The sequence below is a fragment of the Bos javanicus genome, chromosome 7, assembly GCF_032452875.1.
Source record: "Bos javanicus breed banteng chromosome 7, ARS-OSU_banteng_1.0, whole genome shotgun sequence".
In the NCBI taxonomy this organism is placed as follows: domain Eukaryota; kingdom Metazoa; phylum Chordata; class Mammalia; order Artiodactyla; family Bovidae; genus Bos; species Bos javanicus.
This window is the reverse complement of record NC_083874.1, coordinates 12,340,315-12,363,563: the sequence shown is the minus strand read 5'-3', so window position 1 is coordinate 12,363,563 and position 23,249 is coordinate 12,340,315. Positions and strand designations below refer to the sequence as shown.

Sequence of the window (23,249 nt, the reverse complement as noted above, 5' to 3'; positions counted from 1 at the left end):
CCCTACGGACGTATGTGCCAGACCTCCTGGCAGAGAGTAAGGGCACCCAGCTCGAGGTCAGAGGCGGCCGTGTCAGCCCGCCCAGGCGCCTGGGTCGCCTGGAGGCATTGGCCCGCCCCCTCTTCGCCCGTCGGGCTGGGGGCGAAGTCCGACCCAGGCCCGCGGGCAGGCGGGGACCTGCCAGGCTGGGTCGGGCCAGGCAGGGCCTGGCAGGACGCGGCCTCAGAGCGGCTGGGTGGGGCCGGGCCAGGCGGCCGTGGGGGCCCCGGGGGCGGCGGCCGGGGCTGGTCGGGACTAGCCGTCCGGGGGCCCGGGCGTGCCCTGGGACCTGGCAGATACCGGGGCCCTTGGGCCCCGGGACAGCGCTAGACCCACCCCTTCCTGTGCCCTTATATGGGCGTCGGGGCGAGACTCCGGGGGCCGCCCCGCCCCCAGTCCGGCCAGCGGACTCCCGCCTGTTGCCATGGCGACCAGGCCCCGCTCCCCGGTGGGTCCCCCTCCCTCGGGCCAATGGAATCGTCCGGGACTGCCAGCCTCCTCCATTGCCTGCGGGCTCCGAGGACTGAACCATTACTAGGGTGGGGATCGGTGACTGGAGACCTCGGCAGCTGGGCTTATTCAGCGCCCCTGGCTTCCTCGGGGGTCGCCTGCTCAGGTTCCTCTTCCGAGGCCCTGAACCCCGCCGGACACAGGGCGGGGCGCCTGGTCCCGTAGGATTCGAGTGACGGAGGCAGGGCCGGGCTCTGTCCCCCGGGGCTGTTGCCACACTTCCTGCCGCGGCGCTCGTTCCCCAGCCTGTTTCTAAGGAAGGAGTGGGGTTGGGCGACCGCGCCCCAGCCGTCGGGCTGGGTCTAGGCACCAGGAGCCGACACGCTGTCGGTCAACCTCAGGGTCATTAGGGGAGGGCTTTGGGGTGGGGAGTATACAGGCACCCACGAGAGGGGAGCCGATCATGGAAGGTCCCCAGGATCCTCAAAGACCCCTCCTTCTCTCAGGTCTCAACCGGGGACCCTCTCAAATGTTATCTCAATTCTGAAAGGGTGCCTCGACCCTTCTAATTCTCTCCTTCACTGGGGCTTCGCAGATGACCCCAGTGACCCCCAACCTCTGACAGTATCCCAATCTTCTACCCCACGTATTTTCCTTGCCTCAGTGTACCCCAGGACCCTCACTCACTTCATGCATTTCTAGTTTCTCTCAATGCCTTCCCCTTCCCGCTTGTGGGGGACTCTGTCTCTCTCCGGTGGGCTCCAGGACCCTGACTCATTTTTTGCATAGTGGACCCTCCAGCCTCTCCCGGGTACACTTTTGATCTCTCCTCCTTATTTTACCTGGGTTCAGCTCCTCCCGGGAAAATTCCAGTTCCTCAACCCTTCTGTACCCAGGACCCCCACTCAGTTTCTGAGTCAGATGTCTCCTCCCCCGCTTCCCCATCTACCTTGCTTAACCCTACTGTCTCTCCTTTGCAAGGTCCCTCAGTGTATTCTCAGCTCTTCAGCACCTCTGAAAGACTCCAGATCACTCAGGCCTTTCCGTGTGCATCCCGGGACCACCCCTACCCCCACCACGCACACACTTGCTCAGTACGAATTCCTCGTATCCCTTATCGCGTACTCCAGGGAAATCATCACCCTCCCCGAAACCTCTCCCGGTGTGCCTCGGATCGCCCCAGCACCCCCTTCCTCACGCACCCTAGGGTCCTATGGCCCCTCCCCCTGCAGGCGCTCCGAGCCACCCAGCCCGTGGCCGCTGTTTACAAGGACACGCGCTTCCTGACAATGACGCGAGCCGCCTCCTCCCCTTCCCCACGCTCCAGAAGGGGGGGGCGGGGGCCTGGCTCCGGCGACAGCCAATCAGAGCGCACTTCCGCGGCTGACAACCTCGGTATAAAGGCTTGTGGCTCTGGCGGAGCGGCCGGGACCTTGAGCACGGCCAGGCCAGCACCGGAGCCAGCAGGGAGCGGGGAGCAAGGGGGAAGCGACACCAAGAAAACGAGCGCACCAGAGAGGGGCAAAGGGGCTCGAGAAGCCGCACAGAGCTTCCTCGCAAAGCCTCCGACCGGCCTCTTCCGACCAGTGCCAGCCCTCAGGAACGTTCGTCCAGACACCCGATACAGGCACAGCCGCGGACTGCGCGCGGCTCGCTGCAGCGAGGCCCGGGGCGGCCCCGCAGGGACCCCCTCAGACCTCCCGGGCCGCCCGGATGTGCACTAAAATGGAACAGCCCTTCTACCACGACGACTCATACGCAGCAGCGGGATACGGCCGGACCCCAGGCGGCCTCTCTCTACACGACTACAAACTCCTGAAACCCAGCCTGGCGCTCAACCTGTCAGACCCCTACCGAAATCTCAAAGCACCCGGTGCGCGGGGTCCCGGCCCAGAGGGCAACGGCGGAGGCAGCTACTTTTCCAGCCAGGGTTCGGACACAGGCGCGTCGCTCAAGCTCGCCTCATCGGAGCTGGAGCGCCTAATCGTCCCCAACAGCAACGGCGTGATCACGACGACGCCCACGCCCCCGGGACAGTACTTTTACCCCCGCGGGGGTGGCAGCGGTGGAGGTGCGGGGGGCGCAGGGGGCGGCGTCACTGAGGAGCAGGAAGGCTTCGCCGACGGCTTTGTAAAAGCGCTGGACGACCTGCACAAGATGAACCACGTGACGCCCCCCAACGTGTCCCTGGGCGCCAGCGGGGGCCCCCCAGCCGGGCCCGGGGGCGTCTACGCCGGCCCGGAGCCGCCTCCAGTCTACACCAACCTCAGCAGCTATTCTCCGGCCTCTGCGCCCTCCGGAGGAGCCGGGGCCGCCGTTGGGACAGGGAGCTCGTACCCGACGGCCACCATCAGCTACCTCCCACACGCGCCGCCCTTCGCCGGCGGCCACCCGGCGCAGCTAGGCCTGGGCCGTGGCGCCTCCGCCTTCAAGGAGGAACCGCAGACCGTGCCTGAGGCGCGCAGCCGCGATGCCACGCCGCCGGTGTCCCCCATCAACATGGAAGACCAGGAGCGCATCAAAGTAGAGCGCAAGCGGCTGCGAAACCGGCTGGCGGCCACCAAGTGCCGGAAGCGGAAGCTGGAGCGCATCGCGCGCCTGGAGGACAAGGTGAAGACACTCAAGGCCGAGAACGCGGGGCTGTCCAGCACTGCCGGCCTCCTCCGGGAGCAGGTGGCCCAGCTCAAACAGAAGGTCATGACCCACGTCAGCAACGGCTGCCAACTGCTGCTTGGGGTCAAGGGACACGCCTTCTGAGCGCCCCCTTATCCCCCGTACGGACATTTCCCCAACCTGGACGGCTGGGCGCACGCCTCCCATGGGGCGAGGGGGCAGGCGGTGGGCACTGGCCCCGGGGCCTGAGGGCGCTACAAACCACACTGGACTCCTGCCCTCCCGCTCTGCGCCCAGTCCTTCCACCTCAACGTTTACAAGCCCCTCTTCCACTATTTTTTTTTTAATTTTTTTTCCTGCAGAACTCAATTCATATTGAATATAATATATTTGTGTATTTAACAGGGAGGGGAGGAGGGGGCGATTGCGGCGGAGCTGGCCCCGCCGACCGGTACTCTAGCCCTCGGGGATACTGGGGAGGGGACCCCCGCCCCCTGCCCTCCCCCCTCTGCACCGTACTGTGGAGAAGAAACACGCAGTCGGTTTCTAAAGGATTTATTTTAATTTGTGTTTATGTGTTAGTTCGTTTATTGTCCTTACTTTTTATTGAATCTATTTAAGTAAAAAAAAAAAAGTTCTTTATTAATTTCTGTTGTCTTTTTTTCAAGCCGGGCGGGCGGAGGGAGGGGAGTACTGGGCAGTCCCCACCCCACGGCTGTTTGTGGCTTGCTCCTGTAACTGTGTCAACCTCGCCAGTTCTGTTCAGGCATCTTGCGCCCTCAGCCCGGGTGTCCAACCCTTCTCGCGTCTCCTGATCTCCCGGATTGGAAGGTCCAGGGCGTGTACACAGTCCAGCCACCCCCCCCCTCCCCCGCCCCCAGCGCCAGGGGACAGGATGCCTGGAGCGAAACGCTCAGCGCGCAGGCGCGGCACCGCCCAGCCGCGCGCGCCGGGGCTTTCCCCGCTGACGCTGCGGAAGCGCTGTCCAAACATGGGCTGATTCTGCCCAGTGACGCGACAGCGGTCTCCGGGCAGATTCCGGGAATCCCCTCCCCCGCTCTGCCCGGCAGGGCTGCGGCGCCGGGAAGGGGGCCGGGATTTTCCCAGGCTGGCGGCTACCGAGGCCCGGAAAGCCCCAGGCCTGGGTCCAGAGCGTCCGCTGTGGGCGGGCCGCGCTCCAGAGCCCCAGGAGCCACCCCAGAGTTTCCCCCATCCGGCTGGCCCCTGGGTCCTGCCCAGCCCACGCCCGCTGCGTTTGACCTGACCCGGGCGGGGGGATGCAGTTGCCTGCGCGTCGTTGCCACCGCGATCCCCTCCCCACCCCCGCCAGGAAGGGCGGTGCCCGCCTGCCAGTTTCCCCTCCCGGGTGCCAGGCCGGGAGCGGGGCGACTGCCAGGTCTGGTCCTGCCGGGGCGGCTGCTCCGGCCGCCGGGCGACGCCGCCGCCCTCGCACGGGGCTGCCTCCCCCGCAGCTAGGACGGGTAGGAGGGCGGCTGGCGAGCCCCGATGACGATCTGGCCGGCTTCGGAGCTGGAAGCCCCCAGAACAGCAGAGAAGAACACAGACTGAGAAACCAGGCCACAGGGCCTAGGTGCGGTAGAACAGACGCTTCATTAATTTGTTTATAAAATACTGAACGACCCGGTCCTGGAGTCACTAGCTGGACCAGGGCAGACAGACAATAAACAAGCAAACATGATTTGAAGATGGTTCTTAGTGCCAGGAAGAGAAAAAAAAAACTGGTCGTGATGGAGCAGGGGAGGTGAGCTGCTTTGGAGAATGAATTGGGAACACGGAACTTTAATGAGGCGATTTTTCAGCTGACCCCTGAGAAAATCCTGAGTTAACAGAGTTCTGCCAGAAAAAATAGTATATGCATCTGTGGCCAGAACAAGATCAGCCTGTTAAGAGAACACCAAGAAGCCACTGTGCTTCAATGGAGTGAACCCACGGAGGTGGAGATGAGGTCAGGGAAGACCACGTAGGGCCTTGTGGAGGAGTATAAAATTCCAAGGCCGAGGACTTCCCTTGTGGTCCAGTGGCCAAGAATCCGCCTGGTGGTGCAGGGGACTCGAGTTTGATTCCTGGTTTGGGAAGATTCCACATGCTGCGGAGCAACTAAGCCAGTGAGGTATGCCACAACTACTGAAGCCAGTGCTCTAGGGCCTGCTTCAGAAGAGAAGCCCATGCACTGCAGCTAGGGCAGCCCCCACTCACTGTGACTAGAGAAAGCCAATTCTCAGCAATCAAGGCCTAGTGCAGTCAAAATAATTTTAAAAATTTAAAAACAAAAAAACTCCAAGGCTGAGATGAGTGACTTTGGAGGGCATTAGGCTGGAGTACTACTAATGGTGATTTAGTCACTAAGTTGTGTCTGACTCTTAAGTGACCCCATGGACTGTAGCCTGCCAGGCTCCTCCATCCATGGATTTTCCAGGCCAAGAATACTGGAGTGGGGTGCCATTTCCTCCTCCAGGGGATCTTCTCGACTCAGGGATTGAACCTGCGACTCCTGCATTGTAGGGAAATTCTTTACTAAGCCACTAGGGAAGCTTAATTTAATAATGGGCCTATGGATTAAATGAGCATGTCAGTCCTGTGGAAGGAAATGAGGGCTAAGAATGGAAACACCACTTGACTGAAAAAGTACAGCATCAAACTTTGCACCTTAGAACACTGTGTTGCTCCTAACACCTGCCTTCTTGTCTAACCCTCACCCTTCCATTTCAGGGGCAGGACATAGACTTTCCAAGCTCTGGTGGTACAAAACTTGCAGCAGGAACTATGCATGTACCTCAAGCTCCCACTCTTGGTTCTACTTTCAGGATTGGGTCCCCACCCTCTTCCAGTCCCAGGAACCTGGTCCTATTAACCATTAATAGAGTCCTGATCTTCACATACTTACCTCTTTTAACATGCATTGTCTTCATTCCCACTGGTCGTCTTTATATTCCCGTTTTGCTATTGAAAAGACCCAGGTTAGACCACAGCTCCTAAGCGGCTTTTTAACTCAGGCTGGCTGCTGTTCAGGTGTGGGCGCTGCCCTGCCTGGCCAGGTTTCAGGTAGTAAGGCAGCCTGGGACTCGCTCCCTGCAAGGGGCAACAGCGCCAACCACCTCCCCATTCAGGCCACGGAGAAGCAGTGAGCATGAGGCAAGGCTGCCACCTTGTGGTGGAGATTGGTAACCAGACTGTCAGTTTCCCAGGCCACAGCCTGGAGAATGCGGCCGCGGGTGGTACACCAGGACAAGCCACACAAAACACAAGACTTAGATCTGTCCCTAATACTTTATTAGTCACCTATAGGCCTGTTCCCAGTTATGTGGGCTCCAAGGAGGGGGTCACCATTCACCAGCTCGCAGCTGGGAGCTTGAGAAGGACTTGGCCTAACCCTCTGTGGTCATGGACTGTGGAGTCTGAAGGAGCAGGTCTGGCATTTCCTGGGTCAGTACAGGACACATAGGTAGGGGCACAGAGGTGGGCCAAGAGCCCAAGCTTGCCACCATCTGCCAGCCTAGTTGTGTTTGGAGAAATATTCCTTGCTGTCGTCCACATTGGGCTTGATTGTGTCACTGCCTGGTGTCCAGCCGGCGGGGCAGACTGTGGAAAACAGGGATGCACAGGTGAGGCTAGAGTGCATGTTCAAGGGAGAGTGGTAGTGAAGGGACAAAAAGAGGCGCGAGAGCATGAGTCGCAGAAGAAAAAGCCTAGAGCCAAGTGCTCCAGGCCTAAGACCATGCCACATGATGAAAGAAGCCCTCCACGCTCAGCTGCAGGATTGTCTGACATTTGGGCGGGGGCGGGGGGGGGCCTGTGTCTCAAGGTATGTGGGATCTTAGTTTTCCGACCAGGGATTGAATCTGTATCCCTTGTAGTGGAAGTTTCAACCACTGGACTGCCAGGGAAGTCCCTATTTTATTTTTTGGCCATGCCGTGTGGCTTATGGAATCTTAGTTCCCTGATCAGGGACTGAACTTGGGCCCTTAGCAGTAAAAGTTTGGAAACCAGTGGACAGCCAGCGAATTCCCTGGATGACATTTTAATTTCTTTCCGACTCCTTTAATCACATCTTTCTCTCTTAGCCCCGTCCCAGTGGACTTCAAGAGCCAGTGGCCTTCACGGAAGATAACTCTCATCCAATTAACATTCAAGCCTGCCTTGGTACAGGCCTTCTCAAATATCTTTTATGGAGTTCTATTACCTCCCCAGTTGTCTGCCCTTATATTGGGGTAGTATCTCCCCCACCGGACTAGAAATTTCTTGCAGACCTTGAGCTGAATCTTCTCTGGGGCCTCACATCCACTCCACACAAGCGATAGAGCAGGCCGTGAACATACGTGTGCATGACACAGGGGCTGCGTACGTACCCACGTGTGGACACATGTGACTGGGTGTGTGTGCTCACCTTCCCCGTGCTCATCTGTGTACTGGAAAGCCTGGACCAGCCTCAGAGCCTCATCCACAGAGCGTCCCACAGGCAAGTCATTGATGGTGACCTGGCGAAGGACACCCTTGCCGTCGATGACAAAGAGGCCCCTGAGATATTGGAGTTCACAGTGAGGAGCTGGGGCTCCCACTGTCAGGACCCGGGGAGGGAGCACAGACTCCCTGCTAACCGCAGGGTGAGAGTGGTCCCCTCACCCTGAGGATGGTGGCTTCCCAAGGTTCCCACAGTACCTGTAGGCGATCCCCTCATCTTCCTTCAGCACGCCATAATCACTGGACAACTTTCTGGTTACATCAGCCAGCAGGGGAATGTTCAGCGGGCCCAAGCCTCCCTCTTTCCTGGGAGTGTTGATCCTGGGGGTGGGGGAGAGAAGGTTGGGACCTCAGGATGGCTGGTGCAGCAGGGTCCTTACTCTGTGATAAGGGCCTGGGTGTGATAAGGGCTGGAGAAGGGGGTGCTGGAGGTGAGAGATAAGCGGCCTGAAAGCAAGTCCCAGGGAGCCCCGCCCACCCCACCCTGAAGTGGGTGCAGGGACTGCTTCCCACAGCTGGGAAGACTAAGCTAATACTCTAGCAAAGTGACTTCACGTGTGCAGCAGCAACGGGAGGCAGAGAACCTGCCCTGAAGTCCTCATCCTCCTCTTTCGAACTCTTAAACTGCAGTTTCCACCTGGCTCAAATAGTCCTTGGGAGGCAGACTGCATTGCCCTGAGATAAAACATTTATCAACCCCCTATGCCACAGAAACTACTTTTCAAAGGCTAATTACTGTCATCATCGTGAAGGACTTGGGACTCACTCTCTCCATTATTTTCTTGCTGGGAAAGGGATACGCAGAGGTTGCCCATTGACCAGGAGAACACACAGCTGGGGCCTTAGAGAGGTGTAGGTTTAGCTGTACCCTCCCTCCTTGCTGGTGATCTCCATTCCTACCAAGCCAGGTGGGTGAACTGAGAGTCGACCGAGACGCCCAGCACCTCGCAGTTCAGCTTGTGGAACTCCGCAGCACGGTCGCTGAAAGCTACGATCTCCGTGGGGCACACAAAGGTAAAGTCCAGCGGGTAGAAAAAGAGGACCACGTACTTCCCTGGGGAAAGGGGTGGGAAGAGACGAGGAGTTGGGGCTCGGGCCCTCTAAGGCCTGTGCCCCGCCCCCACCGCGGCCCCCATCTAGGCCCTCACCTTTGTAGTCGGAAAGTTTCACCTCCTTGAAGGCACCATCCACCACCGCGGTGGCCTGGAATTCCGGGGCGGGCTTTCCGACGTGCGCCTTGCAGACGCAGGCCATGACTGAAAGCTGAGAGCCCCCACCCCGCCCCACCCACGCCGGGTCAGTGCGCCCAGGACGACCCTTTGTCTTCACTTCCCAAGGTCAAGCTGCATATCCGGCCGAGTTACCGAGTCAGGGCGGCGGAGACACTTGCAGCCCTGCCCCGCACCCTCTCCGGGACCAGGTCGGCGCGGCCGGGAGACTTTTAGGAGATCCACCCACCTGGACAGCCAGGGCGGCCGGGCTGCTGCCGCCGGGTCCCCAGTTAGCGTGTCGGCCGTAGCGCGATCACGCAAGCCCACCCGCCCAGGAGATGTCAAGAGTTGGGGAGGGGACGCATGGGATGCGGCAGCTACTCCAAGGTTCTGGCCTCGGTTTCCCGCCCCCCCACCCCCACCCCCACCCCCACCCCCACAAGGACAAAGGCTGCCGCTACGGCGGGCGGAAAACAAAGGCGGCTGGCCCTGAGGTCTGGATTGGGCCTGAGCTGCTCCAAGGGGACCCACCCCGCAGCCCGATGCACTCCCGGTGTCCATACCTGCGTGGGTAAGGGCGAGGCGCAGGGACTCTAGGATGCACGGACTTGATTTCGCAGGGCCAAGAGCCCAGGCCAGCGGCGCCTTTTATAGTCGGCCCGAACCATGACGCCTAGGGCGCGGGGAGGTGGGCGGACTTACGGAGCGGTCGGGTCCACTATAAGAAGCGCAGGGGAGGGGAAGCGGAGCCGGCCGCGACCACGCGCCCGCGAGTGGCGGGGGGAGACGCGCAGTCTCCGGCCCAGACCACTGCACCCGACCGCGGGGGGTGATGCGCGGGGCCTCCTCTTTGGAGCGCGCCGGGGTCGGTTGGAGTCCGGCATGGCCCGGAGCCGGGCGGCACTGCTACTGCCGTCTCTGATGCTCCTGCTGCTGGTGACCCCTGCCCAGGTCTCCCCCGACTACCAGTACTTCGGCCAGCAGGGCGAAGGGGACACCTGGGAGCAGCTGCGGTTGCAGCATCAGGAAAAAGGTAACTGCAGGCCGCGGATATGACAGTGCAGAAAGGGGCCTCATTTGCCCCCACCTCACCATCTGGCTGCAGATAGACCCTCTCCAGGGACTTCAAATTTCTGCCTTGCTGAGCCCTGGGGGTACCTCTTGGGCTGGTTACTTTGGCTTAGTTTTCTCATCTGTAAATTAAGATAATGTCTTTAAGCAGTATACATGGGGAGAGGGGAGTGGACAGGCAATAAATACCAACGCAGACGTGTCCATAAATTCATGGATAAGTGCTGAGAAAGGCGGAGATAGAGAAGGCAGGGCGCATGTAAACTTCTAAAGTCAGAGAAGGCCTCCTGGCTGAAAATAGGTAACCAATGCAGCCGGAATAACAAGCAAAAAGCTCCAAATGCGAAGATTTAAGGGGAGGAGCGCGCCAGCGAGTCGGAACAGCAAGTGCCAAGATGGAAAGACAAATGGAAAGAGGCCAGTGTTGTCTGGCAGAGGCTTGATGAGGGCATGAGGTGTCAGGACTTTCTGAGCCCCAGACTTGAGCTAAGACTTGTCAACTAGGGCCGAAGGGAAGTCTGTAAAAGAACAGTTGTAAAGGGCGCGTCTGATAAATGTAGCTGCTTTAAAAGTGGTCAAGATAATTGTTTTTGTATTCCGTGCATAGCCAGGGGCTTTAAGTACCTTCATTATGCTAATTATGTCCTTTAATTTACCGCCTGGTAACACCGCTGGTCAGGTGACACTGGACTTGTTGGACCGGCTTGTGATCACACCCTTGTAGAGAGGAGTCACCTTCAGACGGTGGCCACCAAGTGTGTTGTACCACACCCCCAAATGGACAGGCAGGCACAGATGGGAAGTGTCATTTTGCAGCCCCTCTGGGCCACTCACCAGATGTGTGAGCTTGGAAAGGTGGATTGCTCTTCTTAGGTCTCAGTTTCCCCACCTGGGACTAATGGGAAGATTAGAGATCATCTGTGTCGGGATAGGTGGCAGAGAAACACAGCTGAGCATATATACTGTTGTTCAGTCGCTCCGTCGTGTCCGACTCCTTGCGAACCCATGGGCTGCAGTACGCCAGGCTTCCCTGTTCTTCACCATCTCCCAGAGTCTGGAACTGTTATTTGTTAGTATCTTTCTCCTCCGCCCTCCTTAGAATGGGGGGATATAGGTTCCCCCTCTACCTGGCCCTCCATCCCTAGAATTGGAAGACTCTGTCCTTGGCCCTTGGGGAAAGTGGCGCTGTTTCTGCGACCTGGGCAAGCAGGAGCGCAGCCGCGAGGTTGTGGGCACGTCTCCGGGCCCGGTGTTCATGGACCGCGAGAATCTGGTGCAGGTGCGACCCTGCCGGCAACGAGATTGTTCATCCTGCGAGCCGAACGACTGCGACTGGAGGCTCTGAGGCCGGGTGAGCAGCGGACGTGGAGGAGGCGCCCCCCTCACCCCCGCACCCCACCCCCTGCGGGCTGGCTTGTCCGGGGCCCTGAGTCCCCAGGGTGGGAGGGGAGAGAGGAAGGGCTGGACGTGGGGACGCGGGTACGAGGCGGGCATCGGGAAAAGGAACACTAAATCTGGGGCTTAAGCAGAGCGTGTGAAAGGAGAGCTGAGTTAGGAGATGTGAGCCCCGCTGATAACCGAGGAGAAAGGAAGATAGACGGTGGGGGTGGGGAGGGGGAAACGGAGATGGAGGAACAGAAACCCACAAGCTGAGGGCGTGAGCCCTGATGAAAGCAGAAAATAGAAAGAGATGCGTTCGTTGGAACAAATCTAGGAGGCGTGCTCCTCGCTAAGACGTGAGAAAAAGAGGGGAAAGAGCAGAGGAGGGGGCGGGGGCTTGAACCCTGAGTTTGGCAGGGGGAGGGAGCCTGCGTGATGGACGAAGACTCCAAGGCGGATTCTGGAGAAGTCTGGGATCTCTGTTCAGGGGTAGAGGAGGCTTAGCCCGAAAGAGAGAATATGAACCCGGCGGGGGTAAGGGGGAGGCGCTTCCGGTGAGCTACGAGGGAGTTGGGGGTTCCAAGTCCGAAGGTTTGAGTCCAGTGGGAGCCAGAATACCTAGTATAGGGGGCTTAGACTGTGGGGCGCTCCAGGGACCTCGAACACAGGAGGGCCTGAAACCAGATGGAGGCTGGGAACTCAGTGATGCAGACACCGAATTCTCGGAGTCTAGTGGTATTTGACCTTCTAGGCTTTGACGGGGCTTCCCAGGTGGCTCAGACGGTAAAGAATCCTCCCGCAATGCGGGAGACCTGGGTTCGATCCCTGGGTTGGGAAGATTCCCTGGAGGAGGGCGTGGCAACCCACTCCAGTATTCTTGCCTGGAGAATCCCATGGACAGAAGAGCCTACAGTCCAAGGGGTCGCAAAGAGTCGGATACGACTGAGAGACTAAGTACAGCACAAGCTTTGATGAGGTCGAGTCCTTCAAGGCTCCCCCTCAATTTCCCCTTGTCTGCCCACTAGCCGCGGCGGGAGGAGCTCCAGAGACACGGGGGCGGAGCTTGGAAAGCGACACCGCCCACTCGGTTCCCCAATTGCGGAGCTCGCTTGTCAGCCTCGGAAACTACAATTCCCAGGAAGCCGCACTGCAGCGGCGTCGGCAAAGGCTGCGCAAACGTCAACGGCGGCTGGCGCGTTGGGGGCGTGTCCTGCGTGCCGATAGGTCGAGAGCTGGCACTGTTGCGGAGCCCGCGGAAAACGCGCGGGGAGACCTTTCCTTGCAGACTTCGCTACTACGGCTGGTGGCGGCGGCCGAGGCGGCATGGATCTCAGCGAGCTGGAAAGAGACAATACGGGCCGCTGTCGCCTGAGTTCGCCTGTGCCTCCTGTGTGCCTCAAAGAGCCCTGCGTCCTGGGCGTCGATGAAGCAGGCCGGGGCCCGGTGCTGGGTGCGCCCCCAGGGCCGGGTGGGGGAGGGGCATGATAAGGGCGATGCAAGTTGCAGTGGAACCGGAGCTGGGGTTGCACCAGACTCGAGGAGGGGGGTGATAGTGGTGATGGGGATGGCATTGGTGATGGCACCGAAAAAAAAAGGGTGATGATGGAATAGAGGTGGTGGCTTTCAAGGGCTCACTGGACTCCCTCTTCCCCAGGCCCCATGGTCTATGCTATCTGCTATTGTCCCCTGTCCCGCCTGGAGGATCTGGAGGCTCTGAAAGTGGCAGGTGAGCACTGGGGTGCGTCTAGGGAGGGGGTTCCTGGGCATGGGCACGGGTGGGTGCAGACTGGAGGGGGAAAGCAGGAACTGGGGGAACCAGCCCCTCCCCTTCTCTCCCAACCCTCCTCCCAGACTCAAAGACCCTGTCGGAGAGCGAGCGGGACAGGCTCTTTGCGAAAATGGAGGAGGACGGGGACTTTGTGGGCTGGGCACTGGACGTGCTGTCTCCAAACCTCATCTCTACCAGCATGCTTGGGCGGTGAGGGGTCCCGGAGGGTGGGGGAGCGGGTCGGGAGGAGGGGCAACCAGAGTGGGTTGGAAGGGATGGGTGGCTGGAACGAAGTTGACTGGGTTCTGTCCACCACCACAGGGTGAAATACAACCTGAACGCCCTCTCTCATGATACAGCCACTGGGCTAGTGCAGTTTGCGTTGGACCAGGGTGTGAACGTGGCCCAGGTGAGCTAACTTGGATTGCCCCCATCTGATCATCTCAGGATAAAATAGGAGTGTCGAAGTGCAGTGGATGACTCTGCATCAGACATACCTAGAATATCTCAGAAACGTGTGTTACTGCTGCTGATGTTCTACTGTTTTTATTTTATTGTATTGTCTTTTTTTTTGGCCACACTGCATGGCATGTAGGATCTTAGTTCCCCCACCAGGGATTGAACCCACACCCACCCCTGCATTGGAAGCATGGAGTCTTAACCACTGGACTACCAGGGAAGTTCCCCCAACTGTTTCTTCTACCCCAAATGTGTGCTCCACTGAGGACCATTGTGGAGCCCCCAGCCTCACCCCCATCTAATCTGTGTCTCTATCCTAACAGTTCAGTGTCTAGAACGAAACCCACATGTTTGCCTCCATCCTCCCCCAGCCCCCTCCCCTACTGCTTGCTCCCCACACAGCAGACAGTCGTTTATATTTTTGGAATGTAAATCTTGGCATTTAATTTTCTGAGCACCGTTGGAATTAAGAAAACTCACAGGCAAGTGAAGAAATGAGATTAAATCACCAGAGAGAAATAGAAGTTGGCATTGCAGCCAGTGCTCTGAGGCAAAGAACAGACTGTTTTGAGAGAATCAGAAGGGCAAGTACACTTGAGATAGGGAATGTAACAAGAGAGGCCTTGCTGAGGAGGTGGCTCAGGTCCAGGACTCTGTGCAGTGCCTTGGAGACAAACAAGGACCTTTGCCTATGCAAAGAATGTGGAGCTGCCTATGCAGTGCTGAAACAGACAAGGACCCTACCCTCAGGGGTTCATGATCAAGTCAGGGGAGACGGATGGGCAACTGGTAAGCAAATAATAAAGGTGGTTTTGAGAATAATAACAGCTATGGAGATCCCTTGTCCTGTTACTTTTCTGACCCCATTTCTGTTCCAGCCATGTATTCTCTACTGCTGTCCAGAGTTCTTGGCATGGTCCGGCCTCAGGACCTTTGCACTGGCTGTTCCCTCTGCCTAGAACACTCTTTCTCAGATCTCCCCATGGCTCATTCCCTCATTTCCTTCAGACCTTTATTCAGATGTCACCACCTCAGAGTGACTTTTCCTAAAATACCCCCGAACTATTGAAGATTATAACCTCTTCTCAATCTCCCCTATCCTTTATTATTTATCTTCTTTCCTGTCTGTGGTCCTCCAGAGTGTCTACTCTGGCATGTTTGCTGCTGTGTCTCCAACACCTAGAGCAGCCCGTGGCATGCAGGAGGTGCTCAGTAAACGTAGAATGGATATAGTGTGATCAGGGAAAGCCTCTTTGGGAGGTGATGTTTGAGCTGAGACCCCTGAGAGAAGGATGCAGCCTGGGCCTGGTCATGAGCTGAGAGAAGAATATTTCAGGCAGTGGGAGCAGCAAATGCCAGGACCATGAAGCTGGGCCATTGGCACAGTTGTTTTTTCTGGGTGTTTGTTGACTGAGTACATTTCTCTTACCACGGCAGGTGTTTGTGGACACCGTGGGGCTCCCAGAGACATACCAGGAACGATTGCAGCAGCGTTTCCCTGGCATTGAGGTGACAGTCAAGGCCAAGGCAGATGCCCTCTACCCTGTGGTCAGTGCTGCCAGTATCTGTGCCAAGGTTAGGCCCCCACTGGCCATGGCCAGCTCTCAGCATCCCCCTGGGCAAGGAGGCAGGCGTGGCTGCTTCACGGTGCCTGTGGGAGATCCCAAGCGCCTGTTTTGCCCACAGGTGGCCCGAGACCAGGCTGTGAAGAACTGGAAGTTTGTGGAGAAACTGCAGGACCTGGACACTGATTATGGTTCGGGCTACCCTAATGGTGAGCAGATGGCAGCCACAGTAAACTAACAAGGCGGGCTTGGCGTGCTTCTGAGGTTTTCTAAGTTGTTCCTCTCAGCCTGCTCTGCAGCAGAAGAGGCTGAGGTAGCGCTGTATTCCAGCTGGCAGGCCCCTCTTCCCTTCTCCCTCCCTCCCTCCCTCCCTGCTGTCTCTCTGGAGCGCCAATGAAACACAGAGGCTCGTGGTGGACCTAAGGGGCGGAGTGAGGGGTACCAGCTCCTGTCCAGTGATCCCAGCTTGAATTCATTGTTTCTTTTCATTAGGAGGCTCAGTCTCCCTGTTTGTAAGGTGGAAATGACTGTGCCCTTCCCCAGTAAACTCTGCTGAAGACACATAAGGGCAGAGGCGATGATTCAGTGGCTGGGTACCAGGAACCCTTTGGCAGTTGGGTGGGGCAACCTAGCAAGTCTGGGATTGGACTTAGGTGAGGCCAAAGGGAGGAAAATCAAGTCTAGGCCAAACACAGTTTGGGTGGTGTTCATTGCTTACTGGGCACCTCGTATGTGCCTTGCAGAGCCAAGCCCTGGGGATTTAGCCATGAGCAAGACAAGCAGGGACCTCCCTGTGCCCACTGAGTTGGTGGTTGCATGGGAAATGGGTGTTAACCTAGTGGCCCACAAAGGCTGGTTCAGTGCCTGTTGTCTTTGGGGAGGTAAGCGAGATGGCCCAGAGGCAGTCTCCCTGCACTTCACCTTGAGCACCTCCTCTCAGGCAGAGGGTCAGTGGGAACAGCCTGTGCAAGGGTCCCTAGACAGGAAGATGTCTCAGACAGTGATGGGTTCCTTGGGTACTCAAGAAGAGGCCTGAGATGAGGTGGTGGGCCCTCAGATGCCAAGCTGAGAAGCTGGGACATCATGGCAGGGCTCTCCCACTGTCCACCCTACCCTGCCCCCAGATCCCAAGACGAAAGCCTGGTTGAGGAAGCACGTGGACCCTGTGTTCGGCTTCCCCCAGTTTGTCCGCTTCAGCTGGCGCACAGCCCAGAGCATCCTGGAGAGTGAGGCAGAAGACGTGAAGTGGTAGGTGTCTGGAAGCAAGGGTGAGAGGCCAGGGCGCCGCCCTGCCTGGGAGGACCAATCCCCCAGAAGTTGGAGTCACCACCTCTCTCCCACAGGGAGGACTCAGAGACTGGGGATCCGAAGGGACCTGGGAAGATCAAGTCCTATTTCAGTGAAAGCCCCCAAACCTGCCTCCGCCTCCCCCATCGGTACTTCCAGGAGCGGGGCCTGGAGTCAGCCACTGTCCTCTAGGATCCAGCCTGGACCCTGTTTACCTGCTCCCCAACACCCATCCCCCCCCAGTTCGTGATTAAAATTCTTGAAGGAAAGCTAAGTGTGGGGATTCTACTTTGGGATAGAAGTGTGTTCCATGTGCATCTGGACCCAGTCACTAACTTCTGGAACCTAAACAGGATGGGTATTGGTTGATTTAATTTGATTTTTTAAATGCCTAGTAGATTTGTTTGATGCAGAATTAGGAACCAGTATGCTGAGCAGCTAAGGGCTTCACAGGTGGCACTAGTGGTAAAGAACCCACCGGCCGATGAAGACGACATAAGAGACATGGATTGATTTCCTGGGTTGGGAAGATCCCCTGGAAGAGGGTATGGCAACCCATTCCAGGGTTCTTGCCTGGAGAATCCCGTAGACAGAGGAGCCTGGTGGGCTACAGTCTATAAGGTCACAAGGAGTTGGACACACCTGAAGTGACCGAGGGTCCCACCACATACCACACTGAGAAGCTCCCCTTCCATACTAGCCCCCAGCACCCTAGTCGACTTAATGGGGTGTCTCAGTCCTTTGTGGCCTGTTGTAACAAAATACCACAGGCTGGGCGCTCTATAAACAATAGCTACTTATATTTAACAGTTCTGGAGGCCAGAAGTCCAAGATCAGGGTACCAAGCCAGGTGGCTTTGGGGAAGGCCCTCATCCAGATCACAGACTGCCATCTCCCTGGGTTCTCACGTGAAGGGGTGAGGAATCTCTGCAGGGTCCCTTTTATGAGGGCACTAATCCCACCCATGAGAGAGCTCCACCCATGTGACCTTGTCCCCTCCCAAGGTGTAAGGTGTCCTCCTTACACCTAAGACCATCTTTGGGGGTTAGGATTTAAGCCTGAGTTTTTTGGGGGCTGTACAAACATTCGGACCATAGCAGGTGCCTCTTAGGCCCTTCTGGAGATACCCTGGCATGATACAGGTATATACACAGATACATTGTAACTGAGGTTCTGTTTTTTAAACAAATGAAAACAAAGTATACCTTAGATAGTCTGCATAGCTGTTTTTAAAATAAATTGTCTATTATTTATGTTTCGGCTGCAGCTGGGTCTTCCTTACTATGCTTTTCTCTAGTTGGGGCAATCAGAGGGTGCTCTCTAGTTGCGGCGCTTGGGCTTCTCACTGCAGTGACTTCTTCTGCTGTGGAGCGCGGACTCTAGGACACGTAGACTTCAGTAGTTGCAGCTCTCGGGCCCAGTTGCCCTGTGGCATGTGGAATCTTCACACACCAGGGATTGACCCATGTCCCCCACATTGGCAGCTGAATCCTTAACCAGTGGACGACCAGGGAAGTTCAGGCATAGCTCTTTTTACCACATATATCTTAGGATAGTTCAAATACGTGTCCAGAAGCCTTCCTTGTTCTGATAACGGCTGCAGATTCCTCTGTGGCGTGACTGTCCTGTTTAACACCTTGACTAGACCTTGAGCTGTGCCCCAGCTTTCTGTTTAATTGTACAGCAGGGAATGACAGGTTTGCCATCATTTTCTCACACTGTTGTGTCTGTAAAAACAAATTTCTAGGGGTAGGTTTCCTGGGTTAAAGGGACTATCTAATTTGAAGAGATATATCCAGATTCCCTCTGTGAAGGTTGTGCTCAGTGGCACTCCCACAAACAATGTAAGTGAGCATTAGTTTCCTTCACAGCCGCGCCAGCACCAGGACAAGTTTATCTCACTCCATGAGAAATTTGGAAGTCAGGAGCTCAACATTAAATCCTACCTTTGTTTTTTCTGTTTTTTTTTTTTTAAATATCTTGTTGCATCAGGTCCTAGTTGTGACACGTGGGGTCTTTCATTGAGGCCCATAGGCTTCTCCCACTGTGGCACAAGGGCTCAGTAGCTGCAGTGTGCAGGCCTAGAGTGCAGTATGTGGGATCCTAGTTCCTGACCAGGAATCGAACCCATGTGCCTTGCATTTGAAGGCAGGTTTCTGACCAGTGGACCACCAGGGAAGTTGCAAAGATACTGTTCTTTTAGTCCATCTTCTATTTTGCCAATTTAGGCAGGTTTTGCCTCTCATGATCCCAGGATGGCTGCCACAGCTCAAGATACCACATCCCAACCTTCAAAGGCCTCATCTACAAGCAGCCACCTTTTCTCTTCCTGGCTGAAAGTAGGACACGTCTGTGCCTGAAGCAATCTGTTGCAAGGGGAATGGAATATCTGGGGTAAAGGATTAAATACTGATACCTTATCTGCCCCTTCCCCCAACTCTTGATCACCAGACACACACCTTGACTCGAACAGTAGGATTTTATTTCATCCTCTTTTTTCTTTTTTAATTTTGCCTTTTTGGGTTTGTTTGGTTTTTTTTTTTTTTTTTTTAGCTGCATGGCTTGTGGGATCTCAGTCCCCTGACCAGCGATTGAACCCAAGCCACAGCAGTGCAGGCGCCAAGTCCCAACCACTAGACCACCAGGGAACTGAACAGTGAGATTTTAGCAGAAAAGGAGAGAATATTTGGCTGTGCCAATTCTGTGTTGCGGCGTGTGGGATCTTTTTTTGGGAGGGCTGTGCTGGATCTGACGGCACATGGACTTCTCTAGTTGTGCATGGGCTTAGTTACCCCATGGCCTGTGGAATCTTAGTTCCCCCTGGTCGGGGAACTGAGACCCCACAAGCCATGACCAGGCATCGAACTCACATTCCCTGCATTGGAAGGTGGATTCTTAACCACTAGACCTCCAGGGAAGTCCCAGCATGTAGGATCTTTAGTCCCAGCATGAGAACTCTTGATTGTGACATGTGGGATCTAGTTCCCTGACCAGGGATCATACCCGGACCTCCTGCATTGGGAGTGTGGAGTCTTAGCCAGTGGACCACCAGCCAAGTCCCAGCTCTTCACTTTTTAGTAAATGCTCTAATGGCAAAAAAAAAAAAAAAAAATTCAGGGCATTGTGGGAGTATTATTCATGGAGTGTGTATTATTAGTCAGCCAAGGCTGCCATAGGAAAGTATCTTACACTGGGACACTTAACCAACAGAAATTAATTTTCTCACAGTCCTGGAGGCAGAATCCAGGATGAAAGTATCGGCAGGGTTGATTTCTTCTGAGGTCTCTCTCCTTGAGTTGTAGATGGCCATCTTCTTCCCTGTCATCCCCTCCCTCTGTATGTGTCCTAATCTCTACTTATAAGGATTCCAGTCATATGAGATGAGGGCCCACTCATAGGACTTCAGTTTACCTTAACTCTCTTTTTTTAAAAAAATGTATTGGTTTATTTTATTTTTGGCTGCACTGTGTCTGCCGCTGCACAGGAGAGCTAGTGTGCAGATTCTCTTGGTGCAGAGCGCGGGCTCTGGGACATGCGAGCTTCAGCAGTTGTGGCTCGAGGGTGCTGGAGCACTGGCTCAGTAGTTATGTTGCAGGGGCTTAGTTGCCTCATGGTGTGTGGGATCTTCCCAAAGCAGGGATTGAACCTGTGTCCCCTGCATTGGCAGGTGGACTCTTAACCACTGGACCACCTTAACCACTGGACCCTTCCACTGGCAGGGAAGCCCCTTAACTGCCTCTTTTAAGGTTTATCTACAAACATATTTACATTCTGAGGTACCAAGTCTTAGGGCTTCAGCATGACTTTTGGGGGTAGATGGGTGCAATTCAGCTCTTCAGAGAACACCCCTGCACTCTGTGAGTCCTGTGCTGGACATGGGGAAGCCAGGGCTGACCAGTCAAGGTCAGAAGCCTCCACTGAGGATCTGAGAGCTCCCGGAGTGCACATGGGGAGGCCAGCTCCTGCCTAGAGCCTGAAGACCCAACTGGCTGAGGTATGAAGTGTGAGAGGGATGAAACAGATAACAGAAGGGTAAAAGTGGTTCTGGGCTTCTCTGGTGGCGCAGGTGGTAAAGAATCCACCCGCAATGCAGGAGACCTGGATTCGATCCCTGGGTCGGGAAGATCCCCTGGAGAAGGGAGTGGCAACCCACTCCAGTATTCTTGCCTGGAGAATCCTATGAACAGAGGAGCCTGGTGGGCTACAGTCACGGGGTCGCAAAGAGTCGGACCCAACTGAATGACTAAGCACACATGCGTGCAAAGGTTGTTCAGGGCAGTGGGAATGGCAAGTGCAGAGACCTGAGATGAGAGGACAAGAAGGCCCCAGAGTAGAGGTGATGAGGCCAGACCTTGGGAAGAGCCGTGACCACCCTGTTTTTCTGCCTAAAGACATCTTTCTATTTACTCCTCTGCCTGTGGCTATCACTATTGTTGCAAAATATAAAACCTGATTCCATTTGTGTGTGTGTGTTTTTTAATTCACCTGCAAGGCTTGTGGGATTTTAGTTCCCTGACCAAGGATCAAACGCACACCCTCTGCAGTGGAAGCACAGGATCTTAACCCCTGGACCACCAGGGAAGTCCCAACCTGATTCCATTTGTAATTCTGCCCTTTTCTATGCCATAAACGTTGAGTATCTCAGACTTGCCTCCTTCCCTCTCAGAATTATTAGAAGTACAGTTCATCTTGAAATCATTGGACCTCTGACGGCTTCCCTGATAGCTCAATTGGTAAAGAATCCGCCTGCAATGCAGGAGCCCACGGTTCAATTCCTGGATCGGGAAGATACCCTGGAGAAGGGATAGGCTACCCACTCCAGTATTCTTGGGCTTCTCTTGTGGCTCAGCTGGTGAAGAATCCACCTGCAATGAGGGAGACCTGGGTTCGATCCCTGGGTTGGGAAGATCCCCTGGAGAAGGGAATGGCTACCCAACTCCAGTATTCTGGCCTGGAGAATTCCATGGACTCACAAAGACTTCCCTGGTGGCTCAGATGGTAAAGCATCTGTCTACAATGTGGGAGACCTGGGTTCGATCCCTGGGTCGGGAAGATCCACTGGAGAAGGAAATGACAATCCATTCCAATACTATTGCCTGGAAAATCCCATGGATGGAGGAGCCTGGTAGGCTAGAGTCCATGGGATCACAAAGAGTCGGACACGACTGAGCGACTTCACTTAAGAAGGAGAAACTGTTACCCTTTTTCCTCCCAGCTGGTGACAAGCAGAAACTAGGGGTTACTGTCAAGCTGTAACTCACAAATATTTCTTCTATAAAAGTCTAGTAGGACTTCCCTGGTGATCCAGGGGATAAGACTCCACGCTACCAATGCAGGGAGCTTGGGTTTGATCCCTGATCACGGGAACTAAGATCCCACATGCTGCAAGTGAGACCCTTGCATCACAACTGAGTCCGTGAGTTCCAGAGCCCATGCACCATAACTTAAGAAGCCTGTGTCCCACGAGGAAGGCCAGCAGCATCAAGTTCACCAGGCAGTTATAAATGTGGAGTCCAGCTGTTTGGAACTGAGGCAACCTTCCTAAGACCGTGATAGAGAACCAGGAGAATCACAAAGAAGATGGAATTGGGTGGAAAATAAAGAATAAATATGTGAGTGGAAAAAAAAAAAAAAAGAAATGTGGAGTTCAGGTTCCCACATCAGACCTGCCTAAGATCCCCAAGGTTTTATTTAAACTGAAGTTGACAACAACATTTGGTTCTTGAAAGTTTCAGATGGTCGCTCCCACAGTCCTCAGTACAGCCTTGTGGGTTTTTCCTCTGATTCCCTCTCATTCATCCCCTTCTGCCCATTTTTCAGTTCCTGTCCCAAGGTCCTCCAATCTCACCCTCCCCCTGGCTTGCTTGCTGGTGGCCTGCAAGAGTGTCAGTCAGATGGATCATCCCCCCCCACACACACACCCACTTAAACCTTCTGCGGCTCTCACACCCCTCATTAACTCGTCCAAGTGCCTTTGCCTAGCATTCGGGGCCTTCCATGTTCTGACCCCAATGTCCATGCTCTGTTCCAGGCTTTCTGAGCAGCTGGGAGTTCCCAGAACCTGAAACCCTCAGGCCTCCTTGAAATGCTCTTCCCCATGGCCTGGCTGGCATTCCTTCAAAGGTTTACCTCATTCCTCTTCCTTAAATGCCTGTTTCTTTTCTTTGTCACAATAGCATTATATATAAAACATCAGCAACAACAGTGATTATGGATGATGTCTACATTTATTGAGTGTTAATGACATGCCAGGCATTTTCTAAGCATTTTATTTAACATCCCTACCATTAGGAGTGTAGAACACCTCCCTTTTAAATAAGAGCTGTCTTTAGTGACTCAGTGAATAGAAAGCAGAGGTGACACTGTGTGACTTTTTTTTTTTTTGTCACACTGCATGGCTTCTGGGATCTTAGTTCCCTGACCAGGGGTCAAACCCAGGCCCTGGCAGTAAAAGTGCTGAGTCCTAACCACTGGACAGCCAGGGAATTCCAACACTGACTTCTACAACTTGCTAATCAAAAGTGAGACAACTTCCACATTCCACCTGACTCTCTTTCTTGGGACATGTACCTGTAGAACCCAATGGCTTGTTATGAGGAAGCCCAAGCCACTGGGATGGACCGTGTGTAGTTATTCTGGCTAACAGCCCCAGCTGAGGTTCAAGGCAAGGGTCAGTACCAACCACCAGATGTGTGAATGTGATTCCAGTCCCATCCATGATCTGAAGTTGAATAGAAAGCCACCCAGCTGAGCCCAGGGAAAGTCCAGAACCATGAAAGATAATAATGGTTGTTTTACACCACTAAGTTTGGAGTTATTTGTTACACAGTATTGCATACCATAACAACTTGTATTAACTCATTCAGTTCTCCCAGTAACCCTATTAGAGGAACAATTATGATCCCCGTTTTACAGATGAAGAAACTG

At 55.3% G+C, this 23,249-nt stretch overlaps 4 protein-coding genes across 5 annotated transcripts; 3 read left to right on the top strand and 1 right to left on the bottom strand.

Moving 5' to 3' along the window:
* The first annotated feature begins 1,901 nt into the window (after positions 1 to 1,901).
* Positions 1,902 to 3,748, top strand: JUNB (JunB proto-oncogene, AP-1 transcription factor subunit). Its single transcript, XM_061421985.1, has one exon. It carries the CDS (start codon positions 2,203 to 2,205, stop codon positions 3,244 to 3,246), a length of 1,044 nt encoding a protein of 347 aa, XP_061277969.1. The 5' UTR covers positions 1,902 to 2,202; the 3' UTR covers positions 3,247 to 3,748.
* Positions 3,749 to 6,371: 2,623 nt separating this feature from the next.
* On the bottom strand, positions 6,372 to 9,477 carry PRDX2 (peroxiredoxin 2). 2 transcript variants are annotated; one of them, XM_061421989.1, is made up of 6 exons: positions 9,356 to 9,477; positions 8,730 to 9,061; positions 8,482 to 8,635; positions 7,780 to 7,902; positions 7,508 to 7,638; positions 6,372 to 6,702 (listed from the first exon to the last, which is right to left on the bottom strand). In XM_061421989.1, exons 2-6 carry the CDS (start codon positions 8,833 to 8,835, stop codon positions 6,617 to 6,619), a joined length of 600 nt encoding a protein of 199 aa, XP_061277973.1. In that variant the 5' UTR covers positions 8,836 to 9,061; positions 9,356 to 9,477; the 3' UTR covers positions 6,372 to 6,616. The 2 variants fall into 2 exon arrangements, with proteins under 2 accessions (XP_061277973.1, XP_061277972.1); XM_061421988.1 differs by having other exon boundaries at positions 8,730 to 8,844; positions 9,356 to 9,476.
* Positions 9,478 to 9,674: 197 nt separating this feature from the next.
* On the top strand, positions 9,675 to 11,208 carry THSD8 (thrombospondin type 1 domain containing 8). Its single transcript, XM_061421990.1, has 2 exons — positions 9,675 to 9,825; positions 11,009 to 11,208. The coding sequence occupies exons 1-2, from the start codon at positions 9,675 to 9,677 to the stop codon at positions 11,206 to 11,208; spliced, it is 351 nt and encodes a 116-aa protein (XP_061277974.1).
* A 1,358-nt stretch (positions 11,209 to 12,566) lies between these two features.
* RNASEH2A (ribonuclease H2 subunit A) lies at positions 12,567 to 16,591 on the top strand. Its single transcript, XM_061421986.1, has 8 exons — positions 12,567 to 12,693; positions 12,898 to 12,969; positions 13,095 to 13,221; positions 13,333 to 13,420; positions 14,908 to 15,045; positions 15,157 to 15,244; positions 16,160 to 16,283; positions 16,379 to 16,591. The coding sequence occupies exons 1-8, from the start codon at positions 12,567 to 12,569 to the stop codon at positions 16,512 to 16,514; spliced, it is 900 nt and encodes a 299-aa protein (XP_061277970.1). The 3' UTR covers positions 16,515 to 16,591.
* Positions 16,592 to 23,249: the final 6,658 nt, after the last annotated feature.